The sequence below is a fragment of the Onychomys torridus genome, chromosome 1 (assembly GCF_903995425.1).
Source record: "Onychomys torridus chromosome 1, mOncTor1.1, whole genome shotgun sequence".
NCBI lineage: Eukaryota > Metazoa > Chordata > Mammalia > Rodentia > Cricetidae > Onychomys > Onychomys torridus.
Window position 1 is genome coordinate 149,841,933 of NC_050443.1, and position 17,584 is coordinate 149,859,516.

Genomic DNA, 17,584 nt, shown 5'->3' on the forward strand with positions numbered 1-17,584 from the left:
AGAAGGAATTAGTTACTTTCTCTCTAAATGTTCTATTTAATATGACTGTCAGCCATATCTCATCAACATGGAAAGAAGATGATGGTTTTACTGGAAGTAGTTAAATATAAATGATAGACTCTGATTGTAAATTATTTTAAAACTTAAGGAGAAAAATCACCACCCTTAAAATTCACCTGGACTCTATATAGATCACAGAATGAGAGTAAAGGCTAGCTTTTGGGAATCTGTTTGAGCAGTTACTCTATTAGATGGCATTGCTGGTACCTAGTGAATTGTTGCTTATCAAAGCAACTTATTTCTCATGAATGATGGCACTGTATGTTAATATTATAGTGTTGTTCAATTCATAAGGTAATGATAACTTAGTAAAAACATTATCTCTGAGCTCACTAGGCAGGTTTATGTGCTTCAGGATGCACAGTTTGCTTCATTATTCTGTATGATAAAATTTCTGGGAACACACAGGATAATCCCTTTCTAGTAGGGTCAGCTTTTTAGTCCCCATCAACCTATTTGTGGGTTCTCCCGGCTTTTCAGGATTCTTGGCAGAAAGCATTCATTAGACTGAGAGAAAGTAAAACATGCATTATAAAAGGTTCACTCTCAGAGGCCAGAGACTCATTAACACAGTCACCTTTCCTAGTCATATTGTGGATGGGGACCTGAAAGCACACGGTTGCTGGCACTCATTAAAATCCCAGGTAATAAGTGTATACAGTGATTGCTGTGGCTGACAATGTTTCTTCATTTGCATCTATGTATCCTTATCATAAATAGGATGTTTTACAATGCCGTATAATGATATTCTCTAGGAGAACCTGATTGTTTCCTTCTTGTTTCAGTAATATTGACATATTTTCAAGGTCTGCAACTACAAAAGGACCTCTCATCTATGATTCCTTCTCAGTAGCAATGGAAAAAAGTTGCCAATAAAAGGCATTTTATGTATGGATGGTGCATAGCATATATATTAGGCATAGGCATTTTATACAAAGCACATAGAGTTATCAGAGAAAAAATAAGTCTGTTCTTTTTTTTTTTTCTCTTAATTCATCTTCTTGTGTTTGTTTGTTTTCTGGTACTTGGCATATTTTTCTGACTTAGGTTGAATAATGTAGTGTTTGAAACAGAGAAGCAAGGGGATGCAGAAGCCATTTCCCTACAAAGACTCAAAGTTACTTTAAAAGTTAAAAATAAAACAACAGAAAAATCCAAGACTTTTAAGCTTATTTATAAAATGTCACGACACTAAAATACCTTAATTAGTCATCTTCTCTTTTACTGATGTCTTAAAAAAGCTTAAGGGTAAAACTTGAAAGCATTCTAACCAAGGCTGAAAAATATTTCTATTAGATGTTATCAAAGTCATTAATTTGTCTGTTTTTTTTTTTTTTAAAGTCTGCTTAGGCTGTGTTGTGTTAGCACTGAACTGTTTTACTACAAAGGAATTTTTAAATATTTGTTATAAATAATCTAGAGAGAAATAATCACTCAGATATTTTGCCCAAATAGCCTCATAAAATCTACCCAGTCCACATAGGCACATGCCTTAGATAACTTTCTGTGGTGAATCTCCTAACCTGGTATTGAGACTCTGACAAAGAATTCTTTTTGGCTTTGATTTTTATTGAGTAGAATTTGAGCAAGACTATTTGAATAACGTATTAGCAAACTCAGTGTAAGAGGATCATTGCTTTAAATTGGTAGTTTAAAGCAAAAAATACCCCAGTTCCTGTGAAGGAGAGGTGGAACAAAGAGTCATATCCCTTCAGCCACATGAACATCCTTATGAAACTGTGAACTTGTCATAAAGTATGAAAGAAAAATAGAAGAACAGCATAGATGTCACTAAAAGGCACCCACAGGTACCCATCACTGGACCCTGTCCTTCGTGTGAATCAAATACATTTTTCCTCTCTGTTTTCAGAAGCCCAGCAACTGTACCTTTTTCATTTTGGTATGATGAAGAACCTTGAGCATAGAAACCGGGGAAGAGACCCAGCGACATACATATAAATTGCTCACACTCCAGGGTGATGGCGGTAAAAGTGAAAGCAGGAGAAACACTTTAGGGGGATATGAGAATACGCAGTTGTGGGAAATGACAAGGCAAGGGGTATTGAGCCAATGTGAGGCCCCTGCGTGTGGTGGGCTGTGAAAACTGCACAGTAAAACTCCTTTCTCTAGACAAGACAAAACACTTCAACAAATCTGAAAAGCACAGACAATATGAGAGGCACTAATTATTCGATATGTTGCAGAAACCCACTGTAACAGCTGATTCTTTTCTCATCCCTTGGTATCTGTAGTGCTTATAATTGGACAGGTACATCTTCCAAGTGGCCAATTTCATGTCATAGCTAACAAAATACCTTGAGACTCTTAAAGTTGTTAGATTTTTGTTTCTAACATAATGATAATTGTATGCATTTTTATGTCTTCATCCCTTGAGGGTAAATCAATGGAGTTGCCTTGTAAGCCAGGAGTAGACCATGAATAAAGACCTGTACCATGCCAGGATGTTTTTCTTCCTACATCAGTATTGTTTTGAGTACTAAAACTATTTCTTCCTAGTAATATCAGACCTCCCAGGGTCATCATAACAACTAGTGTTATACATTTATGTTCTTTTAGAAGAAGGACAGCTGATTATTTTTCCAAGATTAAAACAAAACACAAAAAGAGGTAAGAGGGCTGGCCCTGGCATTATGAGAGTAAGAGAACTATCCCTACCCCTTACCAGCTGCAGCACACAGGAGAGCAAGACCTGCACCACACCTGGGCAGTATACTAGAGCTGACCCTGCTGTCAGGTGTGCAGGTGAGCCAGCCCTGAGGGCAGGAGAGCAGGAGAGCTGACCTCCCCACCTTGTAGGCCCTCTACAGAACTTGAGAGAGAGAACCCTGCACCTTACACAGACAAAACAGTAGAGCTAGTCCTGGTGGTGTGAATGTGGCTGACCTGGATCTGAGGACCCGAGAGCAAGAGAACTGGCCCTGCTCCTTGCCGCAGGCTGCATTGAATGAGTTAGCCTGGGCAGTGACAATGAGCGAAAGCTAGTGGCCTGATTTTTCCCAGCTATCACCCAGGCCCAGAACCGGGGCTATGAGTTGGCCAATCCAACATCCACCGAATCTATGAGCTGTTGGAGCAGGTAAAGGGGAGGCATCTACAGATTCAAAACAGCAGGATCTCTATGACACAGGACAACAGGATATCCAAGAGGAGCCCAGTGAGAGCCCATTATCAGTGGTAGTGGTACAACAGAAGCCAGAGGCCTTGAACCAGACCGATGACTCTTGCAATGAACACTTGCAAGCAGAGATGAATGGACTTAGGGTAAACTCTGTGTCTCAACTGGTTACACTATAGCATCCATCAAGATTCTTCTTTTTCTTCTGTCTATCTGTCTTTTTGTCTCTGTCTCTGTCTCTCTGTTTGTTTGGTTTGCTTTTTCTTTTAAATTTGGTTTTGTGTTAGGGGAGTTGCAAAGGCAGAGTGGGTATGTGAGGGGACACAGAGATAAGTGGGATCACAATGCATGATGTGAAATCCACAAAGAATCAATAATAAAAAAGAGATTGCTTCAAGTTACCACAATGTTTCTTTCAGTTAGATCATCACAAAGAAACATCTTTTATATCATTTCATGTCAATCTAGAGCTTTACTAAGAAGTTTAAAAATATTTCAGATATGAAAAGGGCTATGATCACCTTCACTAGAGGGGAGACTGATGGAATTTACTCATGTTCTAATAAAATTTTAAAAAGTGCTCTCCTGAAAGATTAACTCATGTTCATTGAAGGTCCTTTGCAAGCCTCCTAGAATTGAGTCACTACTCTGAGATTATAAATGCATTAAAAGCATGGACAATTTTCAGTCAGCCTAAGGAGGAAGAAAGAGAAACCATCAATATTTTTAATTATAGAAGACAGACCAAGGCCTGAAAACTAAGAAAGGAAAAGGCATGAAAGGATATGCTAATTGTATAGGAAGGATTTTCTTCTCAGATGCATACTGTTATACACAAGTGGATGCACTGATTTTGAAATGAACAGAATGGCATTTTAGTCTTGGACTCAAATGTAATTATACTCACTAGTCTTCACTGGCAAGATGATGGTTAAGAAGTGGGCTATCAAACAATACTGAATCCCGAGACAGTATTAGACTTTTGAAGGTAAATATGTTTAAAGATATTTTAAAATCTCACATGTAAAGAGTAATAGTCTTTGGTGATATAATCTGTAGTCACTGTTTACAAGTAATATCCATAGTGGATTCTACTAAGAATTACCAAGTGTTCAGTTTGTACATTTAGTTTCATCATAAAGATAAATGGCCCTTAAGGCTTACAGTCCTGTGTACAATCTCCTTGGATAGGAAATGAGACATGACAAACAGTTCTGAGCAATAAACAACCATTGTTTGTTCCCTATACCTCTTATGCAACAGTTAAAAGAAACAGTTCTTCATAAGCAATATTCCATACTTATAACCTTTACAACTGCAAATACAGAGATACTGTATCATCCCAGAAGCTCAAGCCTCATGTCTCTATGCAACTCCCATGCCTTACATAGGCACCATGAGGTGAAATACATACACATGCACATAGGCACACCCTTGTGAGATTCAGTTTATGTTCAAGAAAAATGACACCATCACTCATTCCCCTTGGCATGGAATATTTTTACTTGGATACAGTTAGGGTTATACTTTGCATCCGACATTCAGCTTGTTCTTACTAATTCAGATGCATAGTGCCTATCTAAATTTGTCATACATGAGTATAAAACAGTTAGTGAAGATGAGCACCATTTTACAGAGCCTGGATATGACCACTGATCTTTATGAAGCAAAGTAATCATCTCATAAAAATAATTAGCTATAAAATCCATTTAAACAAACTAATCCTTTTAAATATTTCTTCCAATATTCTAACACACTATTTCATATGATTAAGTATAGTGTGATTACCATATGTTAACCTTTGGAAATTTGTAGTTCCAATTAGATTCAATGAGCAGTATTATACAAGGCTGAAATGTTCAAAAAATTTAAAACAGCCAGAATTATTCACAATTTTAAGAAAACATATATTAACAAAAATGTGCTCTTCTGGCCTTTTGTTTACCTTAAAAATATGTTCCTTACAAAAACACATAATAGTAAAATCTGTTTTGCTTAATGGCGCTCTAGCTGCTCTTTTCCCATTGTAGGCTCTTTATTAAGGAGTTAACATTAGCACTTCTCTTGTATTTCCATGGCTCTCTATTTTTTGAGTCATGGAATGAATTGTTAGCTTGAAAGAAAAACATGGCAGTACTTATCAATTGAAGGATCTCCTCTCTAAGATCAAGAATGAGGTGCTAAGAAGGACCCATTCTGAATGAGCCCCCATGCAAATGCTGTCGCCTTGGTACTTTGGGAGGAAGGTCACTCACTGTAACCCATGGTCAGTTGAATCTGGGACTTGAGGTTGCCATACATTCATGAGTACCTTACAACCAGTGCCTTCACAGCATATTGCCAATCAGAGATTGTACGTGGGCGGGAAAAATACACAAACTAATATATATCCAAATAATATTAACTAATATTAATAAATTGTCAATTTGCTGAGTTTGATTTTTAAACAAAACCTACTCATCATAATTTCTCATTGAAATCATCTATGGGATAATGTAACCGACTTGAATCATACACACCTGCCTAAAAACACACTGGATTTCCACTGTTGGCTTTGAATTCAGCTCTATTTATTATACCATTCTTATATCTTTACACATGTAGATGCTGTCTTGAAAAATACAAATTTCCCTCTAACTGCTGCAGCTGCTCCTACTGAACACTCAACATTTCCAGAGAAATCACATCTACACATACGTGTAAAATCAGGAAAACGAGCTGCTTTATTGCCCGATTTAAAATAAGCTCAATCAGAGAAAAGAACAACTGCTATAATAGACAGCATGATGAGCAGCTGAAGACGAAAATATACTCAGAAGCAGTCATAGAATCCAGGATGTATTTTATTCAGGGAGGTTTGCCTGAGACAAAGGACACTTTTTGCCTTACTTTTTCTGAATCACAGAATCAACACGTGGATTCATATGGCTCATGTAATCTAAAAGAGGCTTGAAAATGCCCTAGAATATCATCCCCAGGCTCTAATGGTAGGAAAAAAAAGGAAAGGCCTTTATCCTTGGAAATTTTAACTAAAAAAATCATACCATTTAAAGAAGTTCTACCATAAGAATTTGAATGAGAACAATAATTATCCCATACCAGAAATAAATTGTATTGTCAACCATTACCTTGTCATCAGTAAACACATGCTAACTCTATTGCAGAGCAAAAATTGGAATATAGACTAACAGATGACAAAGATTCAACCAATCAGCATTGAATCAGTACTGCACAGGCAGAAAGAAACAAGACACTGAAGATGTGAAAAACAAAAACAAAAACAAAAATAAACAGTGAAATCAGCCTTACTCTTGACGGTCGCTGTCCGGGTACAGTTGTAAAGAATAGCCAGCTCTCCAAACACTTTTCCTGGACCCATGGTGCACAGCTTCACACCTTCTTTTGTAACTTCCACCTTCCCGTCTGAAAGAAGAAGGGAAGGCATGTGTTATCTCCATTCCCTCCCATGCTATTTCACTTGTTGTGTCTTCATTGTGACATGAAAAACACCGAGGTTGTTAAAAATGCATCAGTGAACCAACTGAAACCAAGCCTTCCCCCAAAGGACGAAATATAAGAAATGCAATAAAAAATGTGTGTTAAGAATCTCATCTCTTGAGTTCTTCACTGACAGATTGGAAGTAAAGAACTCGATGTAAAGGCTAGGAAAAGATGGGGACAAAAATATGAGCATATGAAACTATTCCATATGTAATTTTAGCAAACCAGGGTAATTCCAATTTTAACATTATTTTTATATCCAAAAGGAAATTCGGGTAAGAGGGCACATTTTCTACAGCATGCTTCAGACTTGGAAATTCTCATTTTTGAGCAAGTCAGTTATTATAAAGAGAGAAATTACTCTGACCCTTGGGCATTATTTAATTGAAACATTTGGTATCTTTTTATTTGGAAACTTCTTATCAACTAAGTCAAACTGTTTCTATGCTCCCCAGCCTGTGAAGTTGACTATCAGTGAGAAAAAAAGCAACCATAAAGCATGAGGACTGTTTATGCTCCACACTGGGCCGGGAGAATAAAATGCTAAAGAAGGAAAAAGCTGAGGAAATAGTATGCTCTGAGTACAGATTGCTGCTCACAAATAAGAAAGGCAAGTGCTATTCATGGGGGAAATACTAATTTTAAAAAGTCATAGCTGCGTAGCCTAAAATTTCCATCGGCCAACACAACCAGGGGAGAAATAAAAAAGCAACACATTCTATTTTAGATAATCTTCAACTTTTGCTATTTTTCCAATTTCTTATCCACCATCTTTGTACAGCAGAAAAAAAAGCCCTCTCGCTTTGTAAAATAACTACTCCATGACTGAAGTTCCCTCTGTTGTCCTAACTTCAGGCCCCGTGTACCAGCATCAGAGCTGTCCCTTTATGTGGCTGTTTCCTGGAATAGTTGTTTCTTTTTTAAGTGTTGAGAATACATTCATTCCTGTTTTTAAATCGCTTTAAAAAGTCTGATTTGCTTTTATACACTTGTTGAGATATAAGTCTTAAGCATTAAAGATGTTTCATCTATGCATCTGTGAGACACTATCTAGTCTGTAGAGGATATTACCTCTGAGCCTCCGTATCTAAACACTATCTGTGGACAGTGGATTTGAGAATAATTAGGATAAAATACAGAATCTACTCACCATACTAGAACTGCATTATTCTATATAAGTAAGCTGGGAATGAGAAAATCTAATGATTCCAAAGGTTTGGAACTGCCTGTGCTCACAACACGGATCAAATGCTACAACTTTCTCATGCTTACTTACAGACTATAGAGAGGGGATACCCTCTGCCAAGCTATGTCAAACACCAGCTTAGGGGAATTTATCTATTCATAAACATATTATATCCCCATTTTCTTTTAGTGATAAATCTGCTCCCCTAGAAATTTCATGTGATACTCAAGAGTGAGACAAAGCAGATTATGGCATGGTAGTCAAGAAATGAATACACTTTCTGAAGTTGGACTAGAAACTGAGTTTTCTTATCTGTTAGTTACCAGCACTGTGTTGTTTGGTAAAGTTGCTTAATTTTTCAGTAGTCTACTTTCTTCCTTAGTAAAATCAATATAGCCAGAGTGTCTATCTCATTAGATGATTTTTAAATTTAAATGAGATAAGGCAAATAAAATACTTAACCCTGTAAATAAATGTCTAATATGTGACTGCTTTTATTGCTGATGTATTTTTGTTTATTTATCATTTAAATAGAGGTAAGAATTGTTCACAATATGTTCCAATATAGTAATCAGCTAGTTCAGAAACTGCAGCTTATGTAGGAAAACAGGTTTTCTGTTTTAATCAAAGAGTTTGTTTTTAGATTCCTTCAACGAGGTGTAATGGTGGTGAGGAGAAAACATTTGAGCTCAAATCATTATCAGACCCAAAGAAGAAAAGAGAAATCCAAGAAAATCAGTGATTCACCTGGGAGAATAGAAGAATGCCAAGCCTTTGGACTTTTCTACACTCATTATTGTCCAGACAAATTTATGACTATGTTGCTTTAGAGACTATAGACTTAAAGATGGGGCTCTCAAAGTTTAGAAGTAATACTTTCCCAATGCATTGTAAAACTGTCAATCTACAGCTTACAGTGGTAATTATAAATATAATTAAAACTATAAATATAATTAAAACAAAACATCCAATGCTTAGAGGAAAAATGAGTGGCTATGTGAGTCGGCTTATCTGTCTTTGAGGTTGGCATTTAAAAGTTTTTTTTTTCCTTTTTCTTTATTAAGAAATTTTCTACATACTATCCACAGATTGCCCCACCTCCCTCCTCCCACCCCAGCCCTCTTTCCCAAGCCACCCCGCATCCCAACACCCCCCAAATTGAGGGAAATCAGCAGAGCCCAGCACACTGAGCCTAGACAGGTCCAAGCCCCTTCCCACTGCACCAAGGCTGTGCAAGGAGTCCCACCACAGGCACCAGATTACAGAAGCCTGCCCATAGACCAGGGACAGATCCCAATTCCCCTGCCCAGGTGCCCCCCAAAACAGTTCGAGCCAAACAACCATCTTCCATATCCAGAGGGCCTAGTCCAATCCCATGGGGGCTCCATAGCCACCAGTCCACAGTTCATGGTCTTCCACTAGTGTGGCCGGTCATCTCTGCACATCCTCTCATCATGATCTCGACATCCCTCACCTGCAGTATCCCTCCTCTCTCTCATCAATTGGATTCCCAGAGCTCAGCCTGGTCCCTGGCCCTTGATCTCTGTATCTACCTCCATCAGTCACTGGACAAAGGCTCTATGATGACAGCTAGGTTATTTGCTAGGCTGGTCACCAGAGTAGACCAGTCCAGGCACCCTCTAGACCACTGCCAGCAGACCAAGGTGGGGTCAACCTTGTGGATTCCTGAGAGCTAATGTAAAGGAACATCTAAGAAGAACCCTTCTGAACACTGAGAGTTAGACTATCTCTAGCAATACCTGCCCAATAAAAGACAGCCATCAACATTAGGACTGTTGTTTTAAACTGGAGGTTTCTTCAAGTAAATACTTGGACCTTGGGCATCAGACCTAACTTAAGAATCTAGGTGATTCCTCATATAGGATGTTGAAAGTATCTAACTACTACCATGAGCATCACACTTGGTCCTGCAGACATTCTTCCTTTCTAGACAAACCATATTCATATATCTATACAAATGTATGGACAACTACTCTTACAAGTGATTATACCTTCCATTTTTATGACCTCCAGAAAGTTCCTCCCCTGAACACTGTGAGGCTCCAGGGTTTGAAATTTATGCACAAATCCACTTCTAGTTCCAAATTATTTTCCTAATCCTTTTTTAGATAGTCTCATTGTGTAGACCAGACTTGCTTTGAACTCACAGAGATCTGCCTACTTCTGCCTCCTGAGTGCAAAGATTAAAGGTGTGCACCACTACACCCTGACTTATTTTCCTAATCTTATTTGCCTAATTTTCTTACATCTAACTGAATTTTGTTGAAAAAATAGGTATAAATTATACATGTGATAATTATTCATTTATATATTAGTAACTGGTACTGGCAATAGGCATTCATTTTCCTTATTAATTAGAATAGTTAAAATAAACTATTCAGTATTATATTTGATAAATAATAGTTTGTATATACCTTTTCCAGATTAATTTAAATATTCAGCAGTCAGTATGGCCACAATTATCAAGGAAGTATAAGGGATCTGATGTCATATGATATATGACACTTAGTAAAAACCATCTGTTTTTACTTGTTTCTTTAGTATTGCCATTCATATTTGTGACAAGGTCTCATAAAGCTCTAGATAACCTCAAACTTCTATGTAGCAGAGGATGATCTTGAACTTCAGATCTTTCTTCTTCTATCTTCACAGTGCTGGAATTACAGGCATGGATCACTATGTCCCACCCAGTTTAAAGCACTGGTTTTCTGGTTGTTAGTGTTACAGTTTAATGAACAGACACAATTAAACCAGAAATGGAAAATGCTTATAACCTATTACCCTGAATCATAATTTGGTTGCTTATTTTCCTTCATACCTGTTGTGAGAATGAGAATAAGTAACAGAGAAGAGGGACAGATCAGAGACTCATATGGCAAAGACATATATGGCATGAAGGAGAGGTATCTTAGTTTCCAATAACTCAGGAAAAATGAGTAATAGCCAATAGGTGAGGAATTGCTTAAGTTTACTTATTAGGTTTCATATCAACCTAAAGCAAAACCAGAAGCAACTGTGAATTTATAAATGATTTTCAAGAATGGACTGTATATTTATTTATAAACACTAAGTGTTTTTCAGCATCTACTAGTTATCCATTTGAGATATTTTCCTATCTGAACACATTCTTTCTCCGCAGATCTGAACTCCTACTTGCTAAAAAAGAAAAAACAAAACAAAGAAACAAACAAAAAACTAAACTACATGTATGTGCCCAGGAGTTCCTACTCCCATATAATCAGCTTGTTTTAAAGTAATAAGGAGCCATGAGACCACTCCCTAGACCAGTGATTGTTTCTCAACCTTCTTGATGCTGTGACCCTTTATAATACAGTTCTTCATGTTGTGGTGACCCCCAAGCATAAATATTATTATTTATTGCTACTTCATAACTGTAATTTTGCAATTATTATGAACCATAATGTAAGTGTGCAATATGCAGATGGTCTTAAGAGACCCCTATGAAAGAACTGTTTGACTCCCAAAGGGATCTGAACCGAAGCTTGAGAACTGCTGACCTTGACCTACTCATGCATGGATTATTTCTATTTTAATTCTACCCAACGGCCTCCTCTGAGAGCCGTCTAAGTTGACAGTAGAGAAACTTTTGAGTGGTGATTCTGGTGTGGAGGTAAGAGTAAGGTGCTTTTACCAAATGTAGAATAGTCTGCCCTGGAAGTTCTATATTACTATGATTTTTAAAATAAATTTGGTGATTCATCTTGGTGAATTTCCATCAGGTCCACTGTAATGAATATATTTCTATTTCTTTAAAACAAAGATGAAATTAATCATCATTTATTCATAACTATTTTAATACTTCAATTAGGCTCTCAAATACTTTAGATTTCAAACTAGATTTTTTTAGAGGGGCGGAAAAGTAATTTTCAGGCTATCTTAGTAAAGTTATAGACTCTTCAAAGTGTTCCTTCCCTTTGACCAATCCCAGAAGTTCCTACAGACTGTCAGAATTTGGGAACCAATGAACCCCAAATCTAGTTTTTCTTAGCACTCTGTATTGCTCCTCTTACTCTATTTTATTTTTGTTTTATAATGTGATACTCTATTAGTGTTATTTTCACTCTGTCCTTGGGTCATCAGATGATATTCGAAGAAACACACAAGTCATTTGGAGTTTTCTAAATTGCTAATGTGGTTGGCCCAAAAGAAGAGGTTGAGGAATCAACAAAGTCTGGCACACTAAGTTGAGGCAGGACCAAGCCCCTTCCCCTGTGTCGAGGAGTGGATGGTAGATGATAGGTGGGATTGGGGGGATGGTTGGCAGCGGCAGGAGAAGGGGAGGGAGGAGAACTAGGATTTGTATGTAAAATGAAAAAATAAACTTAAAAAAAATAAATTAATTAAATATTTTTTTTAAAGAAGAGGTTGAAACTGGTGAGTGGAAAGATATCCAGTGTTATTTACGGTTTCATTTTGTGTTTTTCTTGCTCCTGCCACTGCCATGGATAATTGACAGCTGTATCACAGTATGTTGAGTACATTTTTGATTCCACTTCAGGTGTCATATGCCTATTTGTGATCTGAAATGGGCTGAGTCACATATCCTAAGCCTGACACTTTGAGCTGCAATCAATTTGCCTTCTGCTTTTGTCGCCCTTCTATGTGCATGACCCTGGGGAGGTTCAGAATGTTCAGAGAGCTCTTAGGAAGCATCTATACTTTTGTCTATGTTTCATAAGAATCAGGAGTCTCAATAAATAATGGAAGAAAATGAATTTATAAAACAGATGCCAAATGCTCTGGTTTTGTTTATCCTGGGGTTTTTCCCTAATGTAGAATTTGAGCCATAAGGTTTCTCATGATAAGTAGAATTAGCTTAGCAATTTATTACTGGCAGGTAGGAAAAGAATGACTGTTAACAACCTGATTGTGATACTGTGCTCAGTTATAGCAATCTTGATTGGCACACTGAGGACAGCTTATTTGGCCATTAAAGGGAAATAGGTATTATGTCAAAGTTCCCATTTAGACAACACCTCCCATCTCCTTCTTTCCCAAATATTGTGAGTATGTGCTTATGATTTTGTAAGTCAAAGACTGTAGCTTTATGGTATTTGTTCTCTGATAAGGATTTCTATAGTTCCTAGATTCAGCAGACCTTTCAGCATTCTGGTGGTTGAGCTGTGTTACCATCAGTACACATACACATTCTTCTTGGAGAGGAGTTCATCTCTGGGTCTTTCTTTCTCGACCAGTTAAAGATTCTATCAGACCTGACTTGCAGGATCATTTTATATCAGAGGTGCTGTCTCTTGGGGAAGGATGTAGAAAGTATTAAGGCAGTGGTAGGGCTAAGTAGAGGGAGAAGCCATCCACTTCCCAGGAACAGAACAGAGACATAGAGATCTCGCTTCTCTCTGTACTTATCATTTACATCTTCCTTAATACACAAGTTAAAAAGGAGAGAATTTCCTGTAAGATGTGAGTTTGTTAAGAGTGAAAAAATGGGAGGGTATCAGGACCTATCTAGTATCAGTTCAAGATTGCTTTCCCATCACAATGGATGTGGTGTCCCTGGATCTCAACTCTTGCTTCTTAAATGATGTGTTCTCCCTTCAAGGAATTAAACTTGATGACTTAAAAAAACTGGCCACCAAATAAACATCTATGTGAAACTGCCTTGTTTCAGTATTATACATTTCTTTCAAAGTTTGTTTTTAATCACTAGTTGATTTTATCTTGCTAATCAGTGTCTCATTATACATATGTACACACCAAAGTTTTCTTGCGCTATTTTTATATTCATGGTTTCTATAACCATTGGAGTTCATAGAGTATTATTATGACAAAGCCTCTCATTCAATATAGTAGCAATATACTTTAAAATTTGTTTTTATTTTATGTGTATGACTGTTTTGCCTACAAGTGTGAGAACCATGTGCGTGCTTGTCACCCATAGAGGCTAGAAGCAGCCACAGATTCCTTGGAACTAGAGTGATTGACAGTTGTGAGCTGCTATGTGGGTACTTGGAACCAAGCAGAGGTCCTATTCAGAGGCATCATGTGCTCTTAATCACTAGGCCAACTCTCCAAAACCACAGTCATGTTCTTTAAAGGAAACACAAACGGTGCTCATTATCCATTGAAATAGAAGAGGACTTAAGGGTGAGAAGCTGGTAGAGACTGAGGGTCACGCAGGAAAACTTTTGCTTCTTCTCCTTCAGTTAGGCAAATCTGAGCTCCTACCTGGTCTTAACTACAATAAATATATTTGACATATTTTTTTTATTGAACTGAGTTATAAGATTTTGAAATACATTGCATATAAAATAAAATAACCACAACAATCCTTGATTTCAGAATCAGAAACATAAATAAGCTATACAGAACTAAAAGTTTTAAAGTACAGACAGGGAAGATTCACATCGAGGTATCTGAACCTCACTTCTATTCTATTTGTTTTGCTTCCAATTCCAAAGTCATCTGGCATATAAACATGCTCCCCCTAAAAATAATCTTCGAGGAAACTGACTGACATTTGAGTGGTATGGACAGTTGGCTACAGAGAGCAATCAGATTGAAGGTCTGAAATGAGCACCTGATGTTGCAGTATTTCTGTCCACAGAGACATTTAAAGAAACGAAAGCTTCTGGACCTATTACACATGGGTCAGTCATGTACCTGATCGTAGGCAGAGTCTAGAATGTTCTTCCCCAGGATCAATATTATGGTTTTTCTACACATTATGCTTTGGAATCCTAGCAAAGTACACAGAGAGCTCAACATAAATGTTTGTAATTTTTAACTTCTGGTCATGAGGAAAGCTAAAGAGAGGCCAGAGGGAAGATGTGCACACATAGGAAAACAAGGGGAAATAGAATATTCATTCCTGAAATAAATGAGAGTTGAACAGGTAACTTTTCTCAGTTCAGTCAGTTTATTAAACCAAATTCCAGCAATGATGATACAGCCTTGTCCTAGTGTTTCTCTAATACATGCTCACCTTCAGTCAGTCAACACTGAACAGAGGCCCATGGAGATGGGTTAGGAAGTAAAGTGCTTGCTTTACAAGCATGAAGACCTTAAGTTAGATCCTGTACACCCATATAAAAGCCAAGCATGGTGGCACATGCTTTTCATCCTAGCTAGCACTGGGAGTTAGAGATAGGAGGATTATGGGGCCTTATTGACTAGGCAGTCTAGTCTCACTGGTAAGTTCCAGTTCATTGAGGACCTTGTCTCAAAAAATTGAGGTGAAGAGAGATAAAGGAAGACAACCAGCATGGACCCATGGCTTTTACAAATGCACACACAGGCACATGAACCTGCATACACATATATATTATGCAAACATAAGAAAAGGGGAAAACAATAAACAGCTATTTCTTCAATTCTTTATAGACAGAAAAATGGCAAGGATACTGCCACTGCCGGATCTTGAGATAGTCATATGATATTCATTTGTTTTACATTTTAATCAACTGTAGGAGAATTTATGATATAATGCAATATTCCCAACAGGAGAGCACTTTTACCTCCCAAGGAACCTATGCTCAAGACTGGATACATTTTCAGTTGCCATAACTTGGGTGATACCCTGCACAGATACCAAAGTTGCTTTTTTTCTGTCTTCTAACAATGTTTTAAAATTTATTTATTTTTTAAAAAGTTTTTTTTTTTTTTATTTTACATACCAATCCTAGCTCCTCCTCCCTCCCATAATCCCCTTCACCCTCCCATTCTACCCCCACATTCATTCCTGGGAGAGAGTAAGGCCTCCCTTGGCAAGTCAACAAAGTCTGGCCTACTAAGTTAAGTCAGGACCAAGCCCCTCCTCCCATCCTAGGGTGAGATGCCATGCTTTTGAGACTCCTATAATGCACAGGGCAACATTCCATTGAAGAATTATTCAGCCTAAAATGTTAGTGGCAGTTGTGAGTTGTGGTGGTGTTGAGAAAGCCTAAATTAAAGTACACCCATGAATGAAAAAAAATCCTCTACATTTATGGAGAAAGGTTTGACTTTCACCGACTGTCATTTTAACCTCCACCAAACACAAATTACAAGTCAAAGGATACATTAAGACAAGGTCTTATGCAACTTATGAGTAATCAAATTGCCAACACTGAATGAAGCTACAATGCTCCTTTGCTCAACAATTTCTTCCCATCACCTATCACCTGAAAAACTGAAAAAGAAATAATCCCAGAAATTTTCAAGGCAGGTCCATTATTATTATTACTAAATTTATTATTACTAAAATTAGGGTGGCATCATTTGTTTACCAAAAATACTTGAGAATTTTATCCTGGCACCATTGCCTGGTTATGGGAAAAGAAGTTATTTAACTTGTGATGCCAGGATTACCTCACTAAAGAGTCCGAACAGTAGTATTTTACCTTGTAGGTTAATAAGAGGTGAACTAGATGATAATCCTCTAAGATTAAAAAAATAGGTTAATACTAGTTTTTAAAGAGAAAATGTCCTATTTTTAAGTAAAAAAGAATTCAAGAAGCAAAACCAAACACATTTGAAGCAGTTCTAAGGGGGAAGATCCAGGAGCCAAAGTTATGGCTTATAAACTTTAGGAGTGAGCAGAGCCAGTGAAGAGGATAAGGTGACATGTAAGAAACTACAGTACAGGGCTAGCGGGAAAGCCACACTGTATAAGCTAGAGGACTTTTTAAATAGAAGGTGTGACTGATGAACAATTGTTTCCAGAAGAAATAGACTGCTCCTTTCTTCAGCTCTTAGTAGCTGACTTCACAGTAACAGGAAACTTGAGGAAAGATGGAAGCTGGAAGGAAGGTCCATTGCTCCAGATAGGTCAACAGCAGAAGGGTCAAGATGTGAGAGAAACGTGTGACCACAGGAGTTTCGGAGCATTAAGATGGGGCTGTCACATAAATTATGCAGTGATATGGACCTGGGAATTTTCAGCCATCTTAGGAGAAGGTATTTCCCTTCTCACACAATGTCTACTGGGTAACTAATCTAATTTTCTCTCTCAATTTCAAAGCTATGTTTCTTCACTCAGATTATTTCTTCTTTTCCTAAATCCATCTGACACTTGGCTTAGTTTTATACTGGCTCCCATGAATGAAAAAAACAAACAAAAAAAAGAGGGAGTTTTGAAGTCTGAAGCTCTAAGCTGATATCCCAACATTCCTTACTCTTGGATACATTGGATATTTCAGCTCTAGAGTTCTGCTTCAGTACAATAGAGATCATAATCACACCTCCCCAGGATGAATGCATGGTTTAGGTATGTCAAAAACTTTATGTAAACATACACCCCAGGTGAGGAGCTAAACATGTGGTTCTGAAGAGTTGAAAGGTAGAAACTCCTTACAGGTTAATCCCTGCAGTATTAGTCAGTAACCGCCACTGCAATCATTCTTATATGCAAGCTTGAAGACTGAATTTAAATCATATTATTTGCACAGCCCAGAAGGGGAAAAAAAACCTGGCAGTGCCAACCTCTCTCTCCGTTTACTGAAAGCACCTATGTGCCATTACTGTACTGTAACTCTCACAGTGCTAACATGCATTTTCTACCTTGAGAGTTTGTATTTGACAACCTACAAGAGCTGTACTTGAAGTGCTATATGAATTTTCCCCTCTACACAAGACTAGGATTCCCCAGAACACATAACAGATTGTATCAACAGTTACACATTTTTAAGGGAGCAGAGTAAAAACAAGAGTAACCACACATT

At 37.5% G+C, this 17,584-nt stretch overlaps 1 protein-coding gene across 2 annotated transcripts in view; it reads right to left on the reverse strand.

Moving 5' to 3' along the window:
- The window catches only part of Prkg1 (protein kinase cGMP-dependent 1), a 1,194,442-nt gene that overhangs the window by 731,996 nt on the left and 444,862 nt on the right, over positions 1–17,584 (reverse strand). For both annotated transcript variants that reach the window (XM_036209439.1, XM_036209436.1), the window contains exon 3: positions 6,506–6,619. In XM_036209439.1, the coding sequence (XP_036065332.1) occupies positions 6,506–6,619 (114 nt within the window). The remainder of the gene's footprint in view (positions 1–6,505; positions 6,620–17,584) is intronic.